The sequence below is a fragment of the Ctenocephalides felis genome, unplaced genomic scaffold, assembly GCF_003426905.1.
Source record: "Ctenocephalides felis isolate EL2017-DRISC unplaced genomic scaffold, ASM342690v1 CF-g0.4_SCAFFOLD_01886, whole genome shotgun sequence".
Taxonomy (NCBI): Eukaryota; Metazoa; Arthropoda; class Insecta; order Siphonaptera; family Pulicidae; genus Ctenocephalides; species Ctenocephalides felis.
In genome coordinates this window covers 48,573,124-48,594,955 of record NW_020538040.1, presented here as the reverse complement: position 1 = coordinate 48,594,955, position 21,832 = coordinate 48,573,124, and the positions used below count along the sequence as shown (strand labels likewise).

At 29.1% G+C, this 21,832-nt stretch overlaps 1 protein-coding gene across 3 annotated transcripts in view; it reads right to left on the bottom strand.

The window, feature by feature from the left end:
* The window catches only part of LOC113378840 (sodium/potassium-transporting ATPase subunit beta-2-like), a 157,519-nt gene that overhangs the window by 81,609 nt on the left and 54,078 nt on the right, over positions 1-21,832 (bottom strand). For 2 of the 3 annotated variants that reach the window (XM_026619458.1, XM_026619459.1), the window contains exon 1: positions 14,558-14,869. The exons of the other annotated variant lie outside the window; for it this stretch is intronic. In XM_026619458.1, the coding sequence (XP_026475243.1) occupies positions 14,558-14,690 (133 nt within the window). In that variant the 5' untranslated portion in view covers positions 14,691-14,869. Of the gene's footprint in view, positions 1-14,557; positions 14,870-21,832 lie in introns of those variants that run through there. 3 annotated transcript variants of the gene reach the window in all.

Here is a 21,832-nt window from a genome sequence, read left to right as displayed (position 1 = left end):
GCGAATATTTATGATACAAATTTTATGTACAAAATTGTCGGCTGTTATTTTATATACTATTGTCTTGATTACAATTGATTTATCGTATTTGTAAATTGAAATTTTATTAAGAGCCAGTTTTGATTTCACTCTCCTGGTGTCCTTTTATTGAGAAGTATTTTATTATTTAAATACACCCAATTAATCTTATATTGTAGTTAGATTAGATGATAGACAAGTTAAGACTTCTTGGTATACAGTTAATTTTTAGTAATAATATTTAACTGCATTTGAATTATTGTAAATATGCATTTTTAAAAGTTAAATATTTTACACTTCATAGTTAATTTCTATTATGAACGTAAACCAAAATTTTAGAAATATCGGTTTCAAAGGAATTAGTTTTAATCTTCTATTCGTTGTCCTTCTTTTCATTGTCATTGGTTTTTGTACGCTCTGTTCAAAGAATATTTCTTAATGCTTATATTGAATAATAACTTTTCAAATTTCCATCCCGTTTAAAAGTATTTAAGTCAGGCTAAAATAACTAAGTCAAGGTTATGATGCTTTTCTGAACTAAACGTCCACGATCGTTTATCATTTTGTCGGTGTGATGGCACGGGTAACGTTTGAAATTTGACCAGGCTCAGTTTTGCAATACTGTTTAGTTTTGTTTCTTGTGGATTTTGTACTTTCAAACATTTCATTTATCCGTATTGAGATTATAATTGAAATTAGGATTCACGTTATTAATTTTATACATAAATCAATAGGTTGTAATGGTTAAGTTCACGGACTCGTGTAGACGGGGTCGTGAGTTTGAACCTCGCTTTGGACAACCTGCCATCGTACAATAGTGATGAAAATATAGATGAAAAATATGTGTCCAATTGAAAATAGCCCTGAATTGAGTTGGAGTTTAACTCACAGATCTGCCCTATAGCAGTACTACCTGTTATTATTATATCAAATTCTGTGACTACATTAGGCTACTATATAAATATGCTCAAAATTCTTTCGCTAGGGTTGAATAGCCATGTCAATTTACTTTACTATCGCAAGTTATTGTTTTTGAACTTTTTGTCCTATGCAATTTTTGTAGGTAATAAATGTAAATTTCCCAAATTTTTGAGGGTTTGTAATTTATGTTTTATAATGTGTGAAAGTAGATAAATAATAGTAACATTACCAATATTAGCTCCACTCATAACTAGCGAATTAATGGCCATGACATTAGACTGACAACGTCAGAAATAAAATTGGAGTATATTTTGAGCAAGATGCTTCCACGTTAATAAGTGATTAGAGTTATGGGCTTTCAATCAGAGGTTCGACCTCACATATATACTGATATACACTGATCGATCCCTAAATAAATAAATATTATTTATGCTGATAGCTAATATAAAATGTATAACGTTAGATTGCTTTCTAAAGGATTACCACGTTATTAAGAAGTCATAACGCTGCCCCGTGGATTACTGGAACTAAAAACTTTTATGCACATTTGTTGGGTTCAAATATTCTAGTTGAAATATATTTAAAAATATATGGCAATCAAAACATTTTTAAAAATCCGGGACAATCCGGGACAAATATTGCTTTTAGCAAAAAGCCGGGACGCAAGGCGGAAATTCGGGACTGTTCCGGCCAATCCAGGACGTATGGTCACCTTAGTAGTAATGATGTTGTTTTAAGATTTTCTGTGCTCAAAATCCATCTTTCTCTTTCCATTTATGTTTTTCGCGCTTCAAGGGCATTCCAAAATAATAAAAGTGATCTCTTGATTGGACCCAATGATCTATCAGAATGGTAATTATAACAAGAAATTGGTCGAGACTGATGCTGATCCTGTCTAATCCATTTGAAAAACTTTGAGACATCAGCGATAAAAATCGGAAAATCCCATAAACAATCGTGGCCGTGAAAAATTACACATGCCGGTTGCATGATCGTTTGCAGTTTTCGAGTGTTGTTTTACTCGTATCTACATTTACCTATCCGTCTACGTCTCGCTGGGGTAACGGCCGACTCATTACAAAGCCTTTGACCAGCGTGGAGCTATGGTGGCACGCGATGCCGCTTTTTCATTTGTATTTCTTAATGGATATTGAATATGCTATCTGTAGTTGTGTGAAGTTGAAATACCTTCTGATAGACAGCAATGAGTCATAATTTCAAACAAAAAAACATACGGTAAAAGAACAAATTTTACAGACGAATGATCTAGGTTGACAAATGAATACGATTTCCAGCATAATCAACTTTTTTATCATCATGATAAAGCAAAAATAATATTAAGAATATTTAGTGGTATAAATTTATCCTAAACATTTTATAAAACTTGTTTATATTTTTTTATGTAAGTGGGGGGGAGTGACTGGGTATGGTTGTGCCAGGGTACGGTAGTAACAGTCATCGTAACAGCTAAACTATACTGATTTTGAGATAGGGTCCAAAAGGAGAGAGATGAAGTATGATTATTCGAACAAGTTCGATTATTGCTTTTGATCAGCGCCTTACATTAACGTGATCTGTAGACCGCATTGTTTTTAAAGAGTCAAAAATAAGTTTTCATGTTCGATTTCTTTTAATAATAACTGTTACTTGTAAACAGATAGATCACTTTGCTTATTATTTTGCTGTAAGTTGAATATTTGTACTTAATTACCAGAAATTAGTTTTTTCGTAGATAATTTAGCTCATAAGGATAATTTGTCTACAAAAGTATGCGTTGGGTACGGTTGGAAAACTAATCAGAGAAAAAAATCTAACTTAACTAACTTAAACTTAAATAATTTAACCACTTCTCATAGGTCTATAATATTTCATGGGATTCGGTTTGACTATCAACTCTATCATCATGAGAAGTTTTATCATAATCCCAGAAGAATAAACATGAGGGTTCCCTTGTAAGACAAGATACAAAAAAGAGAGGAAAAGAAAATTTAATACATGAAAATAAAATTTCGCAAAGATTTCTTGTTAACTTTCTTTAAAAAATTATGTTTTGTTATTTATTGTAGCATTAGATTTATAAGCGTTGTTTAAATGATTATGTTGTGCTCTGTTACAGATAATTGTTATTAACAACAATAAAAGTCGTTATAAACTATTTTGGTGCTTATGTTTTTTAACCTATTTTTATGCCTGTCACCACAGTCCTGGGGGTGTGGACGGTTGTGACACTAGTCCTGTTGTTGTATGATTTGATTTTATGACTACTCCATCGTATTTAAAAACAATATTTTATATCCTTATATACAAATGTCCAAATTACCATTCAATTTACTTTCCTCCCAGTTGACTGGTGAATTGACGAAATTATTGCCGATCAAAAAAGTGGCACAACCCAGTCTCCCCTACAAATTGATTTTGCAAGTTGGCGACTTTTCAAGTATTTATATTAGTGCATGTGATAATTAGTATTAACATATTTACGAAATCATATTATGTTGCAAAAGTAATCTATAACTTCAGCTAATATTTATTCAATTGTCTGTATGACGACTTGAAAGACAATCTCGCGATTAAACAGTAAAGTGTGATCTTTCAGTTTGTCCAATGATTCAATTTTATTAAATAGATCAATGTTTAAAGATATCGAAGAAGGTTCTGTACACAATATTATCATCAATCAGTTTGCTTGTACCAAATACTCCATTTAGAGCAGGTAAATACTCCACGGAGAATGTTTATTGTTTTTCAGTTTTAAAAATACTTGAAATTGATTAGTTTGAAGTTTCTGAATTCCATCTATGTATAACAACTATTTCTTCAAGCATGCTAAACCCTTATTAACCCTTTCGCTACAAGAGTGTTTTCCGCAAAAATGACGCTGCTATACCAGCGAGTAAACTACCCAAATATTTGTTACACTATATAATTTTATATTTTTCATTCATTGTAGATAAAAATGTATTAAGAAAGAATATACTTCCAAAAAACTAAAAACCATAAAAAAGTTAATATTCTCAATAATTTAACTCAAAGTGGTAAATTTTGAAACAAAATTTGTAACACTGTATGTCGTCCATAGTCAACAATCGTACATACAGGTCATTAATCGGATGTTGTCTATAGACGACGTTCGTAGCGAAAGGGTCAGATTTGAGTGAAAATATTACCATGCATAGTATTTTTTTTGTATGTTAATTCAAAGCCCATCTTCTACATTCGGTTAATTTTATCTATCTCCGTTATGACTAAATAACGTTAGTTATATATTATATTAAGCCTCTTTACAATAAAGACAACGAGGAAAATTTCGTCAAGAAGAAAAGTTGAGTGCATATCCTAGTCAAACACTCATAATTGTCTGTAGGTGTTATATCTGCACATGCGATATGAAATTTTCAATTAGTATTTGCTCACGTAAATGATAACAAGCTTTCTCGCATTTAACCATTCATTATCTACAAGAAAAATATATCTTATTTATTCTTATAATTAGATATCTTAACGTAATTTGTTTTTATTATTTAATCTTTTGATTTCAAATATTTAATCTTATTTATGTGGATGAGTTGACCTTATATTTTATAGGTTAGTATACCTCGCGATATCTTGCGTTAATCGCGGCTTAGCAAAATTGTGAGCAGATAAAATCATTTGCTTTGGTATTAAACTTGGCTGAGGTAATTTGATATAAACAACACTTGGATTTAACTGCACTAGCCAAATACATAAAATGGTTGTATAATTATTTAGTTAGATAATATTATTCTCGCCTCAGCTAAAATTATTTCTGAGGAAAAGATTTTAGATACTTATTGTCACATGATACCAAGTACTTTTTGTAGGCACAAACTGCTATAAGGCACGTATTTAATCTAGACAAAATATAATTGGAGGTTACAATTTTGTTCGATTTCACAATGAATTCATTATTATGGACTCTATTATTTAGGGATCACTACAAATTTTTACGCTGATTTTTGACTTTAATTTATATATATACAATACACACACACACACACACATATATATATATATATATATATATATTAATGAAGTACTTTCTTTATAGTTATGGGTGCTCGTATTGAGTTGAAAGAAATCAAAACGTTCATTTCGTACCAAAGACAACAAATAGTAATTTCAAGGACCATTATATTTTGTTCCTGGCATTACGGCAGATGAAAACATGACAGGTAAATTACAATTTACTAAAACCAATACCATAATATTCATATAGTTTAAGAAAAGTATTTGAACATGTTAGAAATGATTCATACCTTTACAACCAACAATTACTTCTATCAGCGGCTGTATCAATACAGCAAGGATTATAATCATATATATGTTTTATTATTATTAGTGATATTTATGCCAATATAATTTGTCGGTATATCTATAACTTCGCAGAATTACAGACGAATTTTTATATTAACCAAATATTTTTAAATCCATTTGCTATGAGTAAGTTATCGCCATGAGTAAGTCAGGATGCTTGAAATGAAAATTTATGTTATTGTTATATAATCACTTATCATAGTTTAGATAAAAAACAATGAGGTAGGAACGATAATGGTAATGGATATTTTCTTTGTTTTCTCTAATATCACGAGCATATAGAAACAATATGAAATGTTCATATAAGATAATCCAAATCACAAATGTGCCCAAATATTTAATTACGCAAAGTAATGAATAAAATTTAATTATGAATAATATTTTTATTGATGAGTGAACTCTCCCAATGGCTCGCGTAACTTTCAGGTCACATTCCGTTTTTTTAATATTTGACCAACTGATTATGGCTTTTTTCTTGAGATGATGCAAAATATAAAAAAACGAATATGAATAAAATATGAATAAAATGTTATTTCGGGGTATAAAGCCATCAAAGGTCATAATTAAAGATATATCTTTAATTATGACCTTTGATGGCTTTATACCCCGAAATAACATTTTCATGAACATATGAAAAATATTTATTTTTAAGGAACAGAAGTGCGATTATTATAAGCACAGGTGAAAGTCACATAATACATTTACAAAATATTTGTTTCATTTCCATATATAGGTTTATAATTACTGATTTTCTGTTTCCTTAATTTTCAAAAATTCGGCTAATAGAGAGTTAAAATATGCTTGAATATCAAAACTAATCGAACCATATTTATTAGTTTTATCTCTAAAAAAAACTAAACAAGCTCTGATATAAGGATGGTTTATTAAGCCATCTGTTAGACAACTTATTATTAGTTAAAAACGGATTTTTCAGTTAATTTCATAAAATCAATATGTTAAGATCGTCAAATATTTGCTTGAGCATACACTACTTTTTACATTCATATAGTTAGCTATAAAGTTGATGGAAAAACTGGCAAATATAACTTTATTTTGCATATCTTTAATTATTTTGGGTTTCTCTTATTGATTACAATGATGGCTCTATATTTCATAAACCAGTAAATTTATAAACAAATATTTCATAAATCATTAACAATTTAATAATTGGATTGAGTATATAGGATTTGGCGATTAAATATTATAAAAAAATAGTATTAAAAAAAGTAAGCTATTTGCAAGAAAAATCGATTATCATCATGGTGCTCTATAATTTGTGAATTTCTTTAATTGTTTTTGTGAATTACAATATATCATTATAAAGAAAAGAAAAAAAAAATCAAGAACTTTGATGGAATGTTTAAGGAAAAGGGACCGAAAAGTTATCCAGTGGTAATCTGTTTCGCTGTTGATAACTGGATAATTTTTGAATATGTTTAAAAAATATTTTAATTATGATGGATAAGGTAAACCATATCATATGTCACAATCCTAATATTATACTTTTTCATTCTGTAACTAATACTTTTTAAACACGAATATTTTCTAAAGACTGCCTCATTTTAGGCGTCGAGCTCTCCTATCCCGGAAAGTCACTGTCGAATGCACTTCCTACCGTGGAAAAACCCGCGAGTACTTTATGTACTGAACAAATGATTCATGTCAATAAACATGTTTCATCCTATTATTATATACAGTTAATAAACTAGTTATTTCTATTGCCTCTACACTATATTATGATTTGAATATCAAACTTACATGAAATAATGCTTTTTGTTTATCGTGCGAAAACAATAGATCAATCAGTTTTTGTAAATAAATAAATAATTATTAATGAATGGAAGAGACATCATGTTTTTCTAAACATCTTGCTATTTGCTACGTCTTACTTTGTATTATTGGAAATTATTTTATAATAAATTTTTAAAAGCTTAAAAGTACTTATTTTGACTAAATAGAATCAAATTTTATAACTAATAGAATAATTTCTTGCAAAAGTTTCATCAAATTCTTCTAAAACCAAATTTTTCTAATATTGTTGCCAGGAGTATCATGCACATCTATTTTTAACTTCCCGTAGTTAAAAAGTAAGTTATTGAAATTTTTGCATATCTTTTGCATATCTTTACGTTTCAAAGATTTCTGAACACTTTGGCATACCTCAGAAAAAATGGATGTGTATATGTGTGTGTATGTATGGATACAATTTTTCGTCTACGATTTCTTCCGAACGGATCAGCCGATTTGAATAATTCAAAAAACAATCGATACCTATTGATAGGGAAACGCGCTGATTAGTTTTTTGCAGAGGCAGGTCCAACCGTTTCGAAGATACGGAGCAAATTGTGCAAAAAAATGTAGTTTTTGAGAGAACGAAGCATCCAATTTGAAAGATTAAAAAAAACATTTTGCTTGTTTTGAAAAAAAACGATCACTTTTAAATTAAATTCAATTTACAATAAATAAGATGGTTTGAACTTCGAACATAATGTTAATTCTAATAATAATATAAGTAATGTTAAATCTATCGGTGTTTAATGTTAATTCTAGCTAAAATACTAAAGCTCATCTATATACTTCAAATAAATAATTTTTTCAACTTTGAATTCAATTTATATAATTCTTAGAAATATGAGATAAGATCCTTCTTTTTAACTTCGTTTCTTTAAGTTTTGTTTATTTACTTTACAGTGAACCTATATAAACGTCGTCGTCTTATATTTGGTCTATAAAATACGAATAATGAAAGCTACAGTATTTATAATAATCTATTTGAAAACATTTTATTTTCTTCGAATATTTTATTACGATACGGGAAGTTCCAGCAATTTGCCTTAAAGCACTATGCCATGCCCACTAGTTTTTTTAAAATTTTGTTTCATAAATACAGAAAATAAAGCATATATGTTTTACATTGTTATTTATTTACAATGTTATATTTTTCTGATTATATTATATTTTCTACTGCGCATAGTTATTCACTAAAAATCGATTCATTTGAATCTTTTTGTTCCCTAACAATAAGCACCCCTTATGTTAACTATTTAAAAAGAGGGTTACTTTGAAATACCTGTTTTGTTGCAAACATAAGTATCCATAGGTAACCATTAAGTTCATAGATGTAACTCATGTTATTAAGTATTCAATTTTATACGTTCATATATTTTTATAAGTAAAATATAGTTTTATAATACATTTGCATTCGCATTTGTTTAATCATGTTAACAGACAACATCAGAATAATCGAAATAAAATTGTTGAATAAGCATATGTGATGAAATTGAAATGTACTAAATATGCTTATTAAAGAAGAATATCGAATCTGGTTATATTATATGCACGACACGAAAAATAAATTAACTAGATTTATAATTAAGCATTGCTACCTTGCATTAATTGTAAACCGTGTCAATGTTTCATTTTAAGAAATATTTGAACATAAATGATGGTCGCATACTTCGAATTATTCAGATGTTATTTAAATTTAATTTGCAATTATTTTTTGGAAAAAGAAATAGTTTTTCAGTAGAGTATTTTATTCATTTTTTTATTATATAGTAATTTTTACACCAGTCCTGGAATGGACAACAAGTAAAACTGTAGGAATAAATACTTGACTTTTCAAAAGACTACTGACCATTGTTAGAGATTTTCAAAGTTGCCATATTTTAATGTAACATGAATTTCTTTTTTAATCTTGTCCTATTAGTGTTGTGGCATAGTTCTCTGGCAAGTCGGTTCGGATGATCCTCGAGGCGGCTTTTGTAATTGTATGAATGTGTTCGTATTTTATCGTTTATTGTATTTATGTCGACATCTTTATTTATTAACCAACTTCGAACATATTTTGGGGCATTCAAAATTTGTTTAAGTAATTTATTACGAAATTAACTTGTAGAGATTGTTATTTATTGTTTTAGTGATGTATTATGAATATCTGTATTTTTATTAATTAAGTTAAAGTTGAAAGACGATGATATTATAAGTGAGAGCATTAGACATAGGAATAGAATACTTGAAAAATATGTAAAAAGATTTTCTAGAAACGTTAATGAAAAATTGATTAAGAATTTGCGGACCATCTATACCTATAGCATTGTTGCGAAGTTTATTAACTTCCCGTAGAAAATTCCCGTCCAAAATGAAATTTTTTGCATATCTTCACATTTCAAAGGTTTCTGAACATTTTGGTATACCTTAGAAAGAATGGATGTGTATGTATAGATACAATTTTTCGTCCACGTTCTCGGGCGCACGGATAAGCCGATTTTAATAATTCAAAAAACATTTTGTTTGTCCTGACAGTGTGAAGAAACGATTAAATTTTGGGATTACAAAAGAAAAAAAGTCATTTAATTTTTTTAATTTTTATTTAAAAAAAAATGTATTTTTTTGAATATCGAAAATGATTCCGATCTTAATCTTTAATAAAATTCTAAAACTCATTTATATACTTTATATTCAATAATTTTAACTTTGCAATTTAGTTTATATAATTCTTAGAAATATGAGATGAAATCCTTCATTCTAACACCGCTGCATTAAGTTTTGTTCATTTACTTTCTATATACACATATATAAACGTCGTCGTTCTTTATATTTTGTCTATAAAATACGAATAATGAATGTTACAGTATTTATAATAATCTATTTAAAACATTTAAAATTCCTCTAACATTTCATTAAGGCACGATTCCCTGCACCACTAGTTTAAAAATAAAATACTATCAGCAAAACAACGTGTGGTTAAACCCACTTTCGGGATAAGTCTAGTGTGTTCTCAAATATAAATATATCAGAACTTTTTTTAAACTATTTCGATTTCAATTATCGAGAAAAATTAATGCAAAGTAAATCATTTCAGTACTTTGTCCTTTTTATCGCAGTAATTTACAACATTGAGTGAAAGCTTGATCAACACTACCGGTGTCCATAATTTTTCAACGACATTCTACAATTAATCAACTGGTCAAATCGAATAACGTGAAGCACTCATCCACTACAATTGCATGTATTATCATTTAAATTTAATATATACAATATATACAAATTATTCTTATCAGCAATGATTTTAGCATGTAATGTACTTTCGTTTTAATTAAGATTCAGATCGAGCACGTGATTCTCTTACAACTTACATGCTGAGTTGAATCATCTAAAACGATTTCATTGCTAATAAGATCAGTCACTTAACGCTGGCGGGGGCCCCGATAGACTACTACGGGGTCAGGCTTAATTCGATCTCAAATGAGTTCATACTTGCCAGTGACATGCCCTGACTCATAAAAGAGCCATATGTTCTCAAATACTAACAATAAGAGACTACTATTAAAACAATGACACCGGCTAAAGGTACATTGCTTACGATATATTTGATTTTTAATAAAGCAACCTGGGATTTATAACATTTATAAATTACATTTGGTGCACAGAGGAGTTTTGTAATAATTACATTTTAATTGGGAAGTTTGTTTTCGACCGAAAATGGAATTTGCTTATTTTATGTATTCTTGATGTTTTAAGTCGTTCGGAATTGACTGACAAAAAATTGGAAAAGTGTGTAGGGTAGAGCGGCAAATAAAAGGTCTACCATGGGTCTAGCACAGATGTCTCAAAAGCAAGTGAAGTTAAACATTTGTTTAACAACAATATTTAAAAGTAGAGGGCAAAAGATGTATTAACAACCATCACTTTGATTCTTACGACATCGAGAGATAAAGGCCAACGTTTAAAAATCCATAATAAAAGTATTTCTTTGTTAGTTTTTTTTATTGCGAGTACTGTTGTTTAGTTTATGAGACAATAATATAATTTTTAAGTATACGTTATTTTATTGTTTTGTGAAATGTATTGTTATTTTTAAGTTAAATTTAACAGTTCTTTATATGTAACCTCTACAAGGCTTACATGCGGGTGGGGTAAAAAGGTCCAACCAAACATTTACCTTGGCAAGGTTTAAACACAAAAATAGTAAATAAAAAAGTAAATTAAGTAAAAAAAGCAATTTTACAAGAGATAAGTTAAATAAATAGTTATTCCAAATCTGCTGATGATTATTTTTGACAAAATTACAGATTAAGCTTATATACAGGGTAAAATCTCTATAAAAAAAAGTTCACACGAAATTTATATTTTGCACTTGTTGAATAATGAAGCTATTTCGTAAATACTCTGTAAAATTTAAAAAAAGACGTTGGATGTGTTTGCCTTCTGGCTGTCCTATTTTACCTCGTCTATAGGATAAAAAGGACAGGTGACAAATTTTAGAAAAACAGTAAAAAATAAATTTCTAAGATTAGGAATAATCAAGGATCTATACTGAACATAGTTCGATAGTTGTGTTGTGATGTAGTTCATTTGGTTTTTAGATAGTATAATTACTTAAAGTGAAAAATTAAAAGGCATCCAAAAATTATTAGGTAAAATAAACCAAACTAATTCTTTATAACAGTTAAAATATTTTTTAAATAACTCTAAAATTTAAAAAACTATTCTAGGTCTCAATTTTTATTAACCTTGACCAGTCTTAGGTAAGACCACAGTAATTAACATTTGTTGTTAAAATTTTCTTCCACATGCCTATGAGATTTATTAATTTGGTGTTGAATGGACCGACTAAGTCATTGCCACTGAAATTTTAATCTTTCATTACCTTAACGGATTTAAGAGGGATTCAACAAATATTTGATTTTTATCAAAGAACAAACGAAAACAACAATTGTTACTTTCTAAAGATTGCCAAGCCACTTCTTTATTTTAAAGAGTTCAATATTAAATTTTTAAAATTTAGCAAAACTCTAAACATATTTTAAAATTTTCCGAAAATACATCAAAATCTACTATCAATTAATTGACTATTCAAGATAGTCAGGAGTTAACCATTTTCCATATATTTTGAAAAATTAATTTAAAAGAAATGTAACATGGGAAAGTAATATTGCTAATTTCTCTCTATATCTTATTATATCATAATTGATATAGCACATGTTTGTGTATCGATGTATCAGATTTCATCTTGTATCAACATCAGCTGATAAAATGTTTCGTAATAATTGATACTTTAATTTCTGTTATTGTCTATTAGTTCAATATCTGCCACACGCGCTATTTATCTTTGTACCAAATCACAAAATATGTTATTAAAAATCAATTTAAAGTAATTTTTACTGATAATTCAGATAACTATAAATTAATTGGGTAATTATTATCAAATTTTGGCGATAATTTTTATTTGAATTTGCCGAATTTTTTATGTACGCACATACTTCAGAATTGTTATCGATGCCTTTGATGCCGATAGATCGATTATTGCAACGCACTTGTTTAAGAATATTTCACGATAAGATTATGTATTTTAAACAATCTGTATCGAAATCACGATCAAGTAAACATTTTTATACTACTTAATTTATGGAATTTTTTTATAAAGATAAAATCTATAAATTGGTAAATGCATTTTGACAATATAATTTTGTGAAATAGATAACGCGCTATCATGGGTAATTAAATAACAGATGGTATGTTATTTCTATTCAACCAATGTTGAATATGATGAATTTATAACAATCACAATATATAGAAGTTGCTGTACATTTCAAAATCTATTAAACAGAAATAATTTCATGGTAACATATTTTCAATGTCTGGAGGTCGCATTCTATAGTCACCTGATACAATAGTAAGAAATTTATAATGAGATTAAATTAGATCCCAAAAAACTCTTGTATGTATAAAAAGAAAACAAATTTTTAGTCATGCCACCTCGAATTCTTGTTATTAACTAATTCTCCGAAAATAATAAAACGTGTTTTGGTGATGAATTATTAGCACGAAATGAGTCATTGTTTTTAAAGTAGACGGATGAGAAACATAATTTAATCAATTTTAATATGCGATTTTTGATACAATAATGTTATGTATCGGCTATGTGATTTTTTATAAACATGATCAATTATTATGCGGTATGTAAGTTTACCACAAGAAATTATAATTTATCAACAGTTTTATGAGAAAAACAAATGATTTTCATATCACGCCATAATGAAAAACATAGATGAAATGAGTTTATTTTTTTGATAAAATAATTTTTCGTGCGTAGAAAACGAGCAAATAAGTTATTTAGCCAATTATTTTCAAATAAGAAATGTTGAAAATTAATAACAAGTATTAAACATAATTCTTTTCTATCCGTTTTTATTACAATTTCTTAGAAATACATTAAATTCCTAGAAAATGAAATTTGTAAATAAATCAGAAACACTAATCAGCGTTAAAGTAATGTTTATAAACACATTATATAACTGGATTGTTTTAAGAAACTGCTAAGTGCAATATTTTTATATTATTTTTTTAATTAAAGAATACAAGAATAATTTATTATCGTCCAATCATAACCTAAACTTTTACATTTATAATTAACTGAAATTGTGAAAAGCATTTAAAAAGTTTATAATAGATATTTTTGTTATCTTTGGTTGACTTTTTACTTAATTAATGTCACTTGATAAAAAAAGTGCTAAATAATGTATATTATTAATTTTCGAATTAAAATAGATTTTTTGATGAGCATTTAAGAGATTTGGAATAAATATTTCGTTTATCTTTGGGTGACTTTTAAGTAAATGATCACTTAATCAGATTATGAAATTTTGCTTAATAATACAAATTATTAATTTGGGAATTGAAATAGATATTTCTGATAAGCATTTAAGAAATTTAGAAGATATATTTTGTTTATCTTTGGTTGACTTTTTACTTAAGTGACCTAATGATCACTTAATCAATTATATAATTTCGCTAAATAATTGGAATCGATTAGTATTTTATGGTTTCGAGCTCTGATGGTTGAAGTATTAAAATTAAATGTTCGTTCAATGGGTCACTGTCACTGATAAAATAAACAATAATAAATCGACACATGTTATTTGTAATTAGAGAAACAATTAACAATATAGGAAGTGTTGGGCGCATAAGTAAAAGTGTATCGTTGTTTTGATATCTGGGAATGCGTTAAGAATTTTCATTGTCTACACCGCCAAGAGCATATGAACTTGAAACATTTTCCCAGCATTTCCAAACAAACAAACAAACATAGTATCGTTCTCGACAGTCGTGTTCATGTAATAGTAGTGTTGTCGAAACAATTGTATAAACAGAAAAACGCCTGAACCACCGCAACGCCGTTCTTGATGGGCGTTGCTGCAACGCTAACCGCGAAGAAGAATGTGCCTAGACCCGATCGGGACCTAAGGAATTATTAAGGATCCTTAAAAAATAAACTCACCCCAACTCAGTCCTGTCCTTCCTAAGACTGTTCCCTCTTCGCTGTTGTACAAGAACTCATTCCAAGGCACTGGTTTTTTCCTGTGAGGCGTACCGAATAGATCACCGTCAACTGTGTACTGTTGTTTAGACATCACGTAAACACTAATTTTATAACAACCGCCTTCGTGTCACTAAACATAAATGTGCGCTTAAAACTAATTTTTTGTTGGGAAGGATTGGATTTTATCTTAAAAACTAAAGAAATGTGTCAAAACGTGCGCGTTCCTCCTCGGCGAACACGCTAGCCGAACACAGTCTCGTCGGAACTGGTCGAACGGCGAAACAAAAATTTCAAACTAAAATAAACACATACACGTTGTTGGTAAGAAGTGTTCTTCGCCGCGGCGTATGTGTGCTACTCGCGGTGGGGAGGGCTTCATTGTTCTACACACATAATACTAATAGTTCGTCCTTTTCACTCCCATTTCACTTGCGATGCAACTGTCTCTTTCCACGCCTGACTTACCTGTCTGAGCCGCGGTTGTGTGCGACAGGTAATAGAGGGGTGACTGGCGAGACCTCTACTCACTCGTCCATTCTTTGAAGATGCTGGAGGTTTTTCGGATCATAGTATTATGAAGCCATTAACCAGTTCAATTTCTATTTTAAAACAACGGCAATGGCATTATGCATCAAGACAAATTGACAGAACCTCCTGTTTTGTAATTAAAATTTTATAAAATTTCAAAATTTTTGGAAAATTTTGAAAAAACTTGGAACTATGAAGAAGACTGTCTTATGAAATGAAATCGTTAAACATTTTAAATCTTGGTACGGAACCCAATGAAATTGACAAAATTCTGACTTATTATTAAAACCTCTATAAACAATCTTTGACCGATCTTTGAAGATGCTGGAGGTTTACGGATCATAGTATTTTGAAGTCATTTACTAGTTCAATTTCTATTTTAAAACAACAGCAATGGCATTATGCATTAAGACAAATTGATAGAACCTCCCGTTACGTAATTAAAATTTCTTAAAAGTTTCAAAATTTTTGGAAAATTTTGAAAAATTTTGGAACTATAAAGAAATGAGACTGCCTTAGAAATGAAATATCGAAGCGTGATGGCGCCGCGTTCACGTCTAATCGTTAAACATTTTAAATCTTGGTACGGAACTCATAGAAGTGTTAACAAAATTTTGACTTATTATTAAAATCTCTATAAAATATCTGATAAGTTGATGTACATATACTTAATGACCATTTTTAAATGTCTAGCGGCAGTTTTTTCAACTTTTTTTATATATCCGAAACCTCTGGACTTACCTTCCGAAAATTTAATCAACTTTTCACTCCGTCAATACAAGTGAAATGTTTATTCAATCATTCAAATTGGTCGCTCTGTTTGCTCAAAAACTGCTATTTTTTGCACTTTTTGCCCCGTATCTCCGAAACTACTGGATCTGGCTTTACTAAAAACTCTTTTGAATCATTCAAATCGGATTCATGTTCCCTAAATCGTGGATGAAAAATTGTATCCGAACACACACACAAACACAGATACATAGATTTTGCTGATAAATAGCCGATAAATAAATGTTTATAACGATGAAGAATTTAGAATTGTGGTGGCAGAGTTTCTTGTTTCTTTTGTTATTCTTATATTTTATAATCGATAACAATGTGTTATTACATCCCTTTGGAAATTCTACTTATAACAATTAATCATAAAGGCAATAGAAATTTTTTATTGTTATATTTTTAACAGCAATCAGAACCTTACGTCCTATGAGCTGTTAGGCTGAAACTTCTCCTTACTTCGTATTTTTAGATAGTAACCCAATGGTTAATCCATCCATATTTAATGATTTTTTTTATTAGAATTAATCTAATAGGGCTGACTTGTTATTGGTGCAACAATGCCGGGCGAGGGCTATTTTCACTTGGAAACATATTGCTATCTATATTTCCAAGTGAAAATCGTTGTCACTGCTGCCTGACAACAGGCTGCTCGAAGTGGGTATCGAACCCGGGACCTCTGAAACAAGACCCGTCGCTCTTAACCGCTTACCTACGGGCGAGCCAATAAAATTAAAACGTATAAGACTGACAATAATTTTACGATATCAAAGCGTCTATATAATTTTGTTTAGGAAATTACAACAAGCACTAATTCTAATAACTTAATTAACTTATACTGAGCTTTTTGTTTATCGAGTTAGATTAAAATTCAGTTTTACCCTACAGTCAAGTGCGAATTCTAATATTTTTTTTCTAACATGGGATTTTGGTGCTCGGTTCACATCGTTACCTCATCCCTGTCTTCAAATTAAGCCTGGTCAGGATTTTGTCTACCAGCTCTACCTTTACGACGCATACCTGTACACGAAGCACGTGTACAAACAATCAGGTACAAATGTGTTTGTGATGCATATATCGGTGGGGTAAATGAATAACGGTGTTGTGGATGTGGACATATACGCGGAGTGGACGCGTACTGCCCAAGAACTGTTTAGCTGTCAATGAATTCTTTTTATTATTGCCACGCGAATTTATGTCGGCTGAGAAGGTGTGCCTGTCCGAAGACGGGCGCCTGGACTGATCTTTATCATAACTTTCAGCTAAATGTCCATGTTTATGTTTGCAATTTTTGTGTAAAATATTTTCAAATACTTGCGATAGCCACGTGGGGTTTCACATTTCACAGTTGTCGACTTCTAATAACTAAGAATATCAAAACATACTTCAAGGATTTGAACATCAAAGCTTAATGCAAAATTAAATACTTTTTTAAATACTAATAACGACATTTCATGTAAGGTAGGATGGGGCACAAAGGTCCAATTTGACTTTGAGCAATTATATTGTGAAAACCAAACCAATTATATCAAACAAACAACTATCGACTATGTTCAGTAAAACTCCCAGCTAATTTATTATTGTAGAAATGTGTTTTTTGCTGTTTTTCAAAAATTTACCTGATTTTTTTTTACCCCGTAGGCGGGGTAAAATGGGACGGTCAGGGACAAACAGGTCCAATGTCTTATTTTTAATTTTAAAGTGATTTTACGAAATAATAGCTACATTATTCAACCAATGCAAAATATAAATTTCATGGGTACATTTTTTCAGAGATAGTACAAAATATAACCTATATTTGGTATTTTGTCAGAAATATTCATCAGCAGAGTTAAAATGATCATTTATTTATTTTACTTCTTGTAAAATTGTTTTATTTTAACTTAAATTACTTTTTTGTTTACTATTTTTTTATTGTTAACACCTTTAGGTAAAAGTTCAGTTGGTCCTTTTACTCTACCCACGTGTAAGCTTTTATAGAGGTTATATAAAATAAACGGTTGAATTTAAATTAAAGCTAACAAAACACCTTATAAAAGAATTATTTAACGTGTACTTAAAAATATATATTAAGGTCTCGTAAACTAAACACAGTACTCATAATCGGCAAAACTAACGATAAAAGAAAATACTTACGTCGGGGATTTTCAAACATTATAGTTTAACTCCCAATAGTAACGTCAAAAGAATCAAGGTGATGGCTGGTTATACATCTTTTTCCCTTTACTTGTTTTTGAATTGTCGGTGGTGGACATTTTACCCGCGGATCTTTAAACCCCGCTCTACCTTATTTGATTGATTATAATTATAGAGAGATAAATACTTGTTTTTATGGCATTTTTGTTTATTGATTCCCACTTAATCTAATTTCTTAAATGCGACTACTTATTTGTTGGACCGGTAACGCAACTGAATCTCAATTTAATTTCATTTAGACATGCTTAGTTTTTTGCAATGAGTTTTTTTATGAAAGACTTTGTAATTGTAGTATTTTGTTGCAATTTATTCTTAGCTTTATGAAGTTTGAACATGAAAAAATGAATTAGTGAATAACTTTACCGTTTTGTCTTGAACAATATTCTCACGTTTGAACTAAAATTAAATGTGAAAAATGCAAGTCTGTTCGGACGATTTCGCATAGTTTTTAACAAAGTATAATTTCTTATTATATAGAAATAATGTGAATCATCCACATTGGAACTTCAAGTTTGATTTAGGTAGTATGTATTGTATGACTTGGGAAAAAATGCAATTATTGTGATATCTTGGAAATATAGGTAGCAATATATTTCTAAGTGAAAATATGCTTTACACGGCATTATCAATAAAAATCCATAACTATTGCAAAAAATATAATAATAAAATTTCATCACATAGAGATGCGACAACCTGTTGAGTTGCCATCTTTAATAAATCGACGTAGTTTGTAAAGAATTCATCACAACAGCTCATATAACTCTTAAATTCTGTTCATGGTTTATATTCATAACTAGGATATCATTAATTATAAGTTCTGATTGCTCTATAAATAAAATAAAACAAATTAGTGATATAATTTTATGTTATTGAACCATATCCTTCTAATATTGGGGAAAAATTGTATAACAACTTGCTTGTGCAAAAATTTTAGTTTTCATAAAATGAAATATTTAAAAGTAATTACAAAGATTTCAATTTACTTATTATATATTTTTTGTATTAATGCCTTGAAATCAAATTAAACTTGACTAATTACTTATGCAAAGTCTGAGTTACTTGTTACTGATTCCAATACCTCATCTAAATGCAATTAAGCGATAAACTTTCTCTATTTGATGTATACGTTATATAAACTAATTGAATTTTTTCCATAACATTTTTACAGAATGCGTAATTTATTTTTATCGAAACTCGATAGGCCGTTTTCGATAAAAATGCGAGCAAAATGACTTTCAATCATTGAAAATGATTTTATGACCTTGTTCTCCTTATGAGCTTGTAACTCAAGTGTAAAAATTTCCAATGGGTAATAAAATTGAAATCTTCATATCAGAAAATAATCATTTCATTTACAGATTTAATGGTAATGTGATGAATAAAAATCTTAGATAATTCGTGACACGATGATTAGTATGAATTTGTTGAAATAACCACATGTTATCTGTATACCTAATGTATTAGATTTAATTGAATTATACGATCGCATAGAGTTTATGCAAAGTGATCATCACTTGCTAAACTCCGGATTTCAATGTTAATAGAGTTACAATATGTACGCTGAAATCTGAATTGATAATTTAGCTTAAAAAATTGATTTGTTTAATTTATAGTATGGAAAAAAACCGATGTGGAAATTTTAGTCTACAAATGCTAACAAGTAATTGAAAAATCCGCAAATGATAGAGTTATTTAACTTGGCAAAGAAAAATATTTTAAAGAGATATATGATTTTATTTATGTGATACGATTAAAATAATTAAAAAACCAACACTAACTTTTAGATGTACTTACTTAACATAATATTGCAGCTTGCTTAATAAATTATTGCAGTTTCATTATCATTATAAAAATTTAACTTGAATTTCAAAACAACATTTTTATTAGAAAAATTTAATATTGTTTGCTTAGATAGTAAATTTTTGTATAATTTATAAAAAAAATAATCAGTTAACATGTTTTTTACAGTTTGTAATGGATATTACTATTTTATCCCTTCTCCCAGAAAATATTACAGATTCAAACATTTATTTTGAAATATAATTATGTAAATTAAAAATATTTAATTTTCGACTTTTTTATTAAATTAACTTTTCCGATTAAAGGTGAATAATAAAACACTGGATTGACTAATAAAATCGATTTGAATAAGAACATTTACTTTAAAATTTAGGTTCAATCTCAGAGCACCACATATTTAGATTATTAACCCTTTGCCCTCGAATTAAATTTGGAGATGGGTATAGCGCTACTCGGAATAAATTTCTGTCAAAAGAGCAGCAAGAATATATAACATACAAAATTTGGATTCAAATAAAATTTAGCAATTGTTTTGTAAATTTTAGATATATCCTAAGCCAAATACACTTATCTAGTAATATGTTTTTGTACAAATGTTAAATAAATTATGTTTTATATTTACTTTACTTATAAGCTGTGGTGGCTGGGGTCAGACATACGAGGGCTAAGGGTTGAGTTATACAATCAAGTAATTTAATTATTGTTTGAAACACTTTTGCTTAAATTGCAATTCATGCTAATATTAAGAGACATAAAAATGATAGATCAGATTTGTAAATAGGAGTTTGAACTAAACTTTCAAACTTTGATCGTACTTTTTTGATACTGTTTTATGACTTCATTTTTTTTTCATTTTTCACTAATATTTGAATTCAACCTATTTTGCCTTCTCAATAAATAAACTTCTTGAACACATTTCACAAATCGAGTAAAATATAATAGAAAGAGAAATATAATAGCATCCGTTTATTATGTTTGTAAATTAGCTCATATGGAAATTTTTATTAACTTTACAAAAGATAACTGAAAATTATTATTTTTTTAAAATAAAACAATCGATAATGAAAGCCAATAATGTTGACAAATGTAAGTGATATATTGAAAAAAATAGATTTTACTAACAAAATATATAAAAACTTTGATAAAATGTGAGTAGAAACATATTTGCTAATGTGTAACTTAAGCGCACCGGAATTAGGGCTATATGTTTTTAAATTTTGTTACAAAAATAGCGATTGTAATATGTATTAGTTTTGTTTAAGACTATATATGATATCTCCGGAATGTATAATTTGAATATAGGGTATTAAACTTTGTGTCTATCATATGAAGCAGCTAGAACTTTAAAAAGTAACATCTTTTCAATAAACAGATGCAAAACATACAAAGTGAGTTTGACACACTTCTTCCAATATGTAATATACCGCGAATATAATAGCACATAATTCAATTTAGCATTCAGCTGTTAATATTTAGGATGTTTATATACCAGTTCATCCGATCTAGACTTTTGACCGCGAGACTGATGCTCGAAAAAATCTATTTCGGCGCCCAGGAACTTTGTTAATGACCGAGAATGTAAATCGTATGAGAAAACTTCTATCTAATATAAATAGTAAATATGATATCAACGTCTGTTGAATTTTTAGATTGAATTTGCAGATGTTATTTGGACTAAATTAACATATTTCGTTGCGTAACGAACACTAGTCACATTCAGTTCTAAATCAGCTTTACGTCGTTTGAGCCAAGTGATCCGATATAGCGCGTGCCAGAAAAGTTTGCAAGTGGAAATGCTCATAGGAATTGACTTTGATGCAACACACGGGACGGGACGATTTGGTCGTCGGAAAGTTTTCAAAAATTTAATAGACAAGGAAATACAATATTTAGTCTATACGACGCCTAACTCTTGCAGCTGCTTCAAATAAGAGC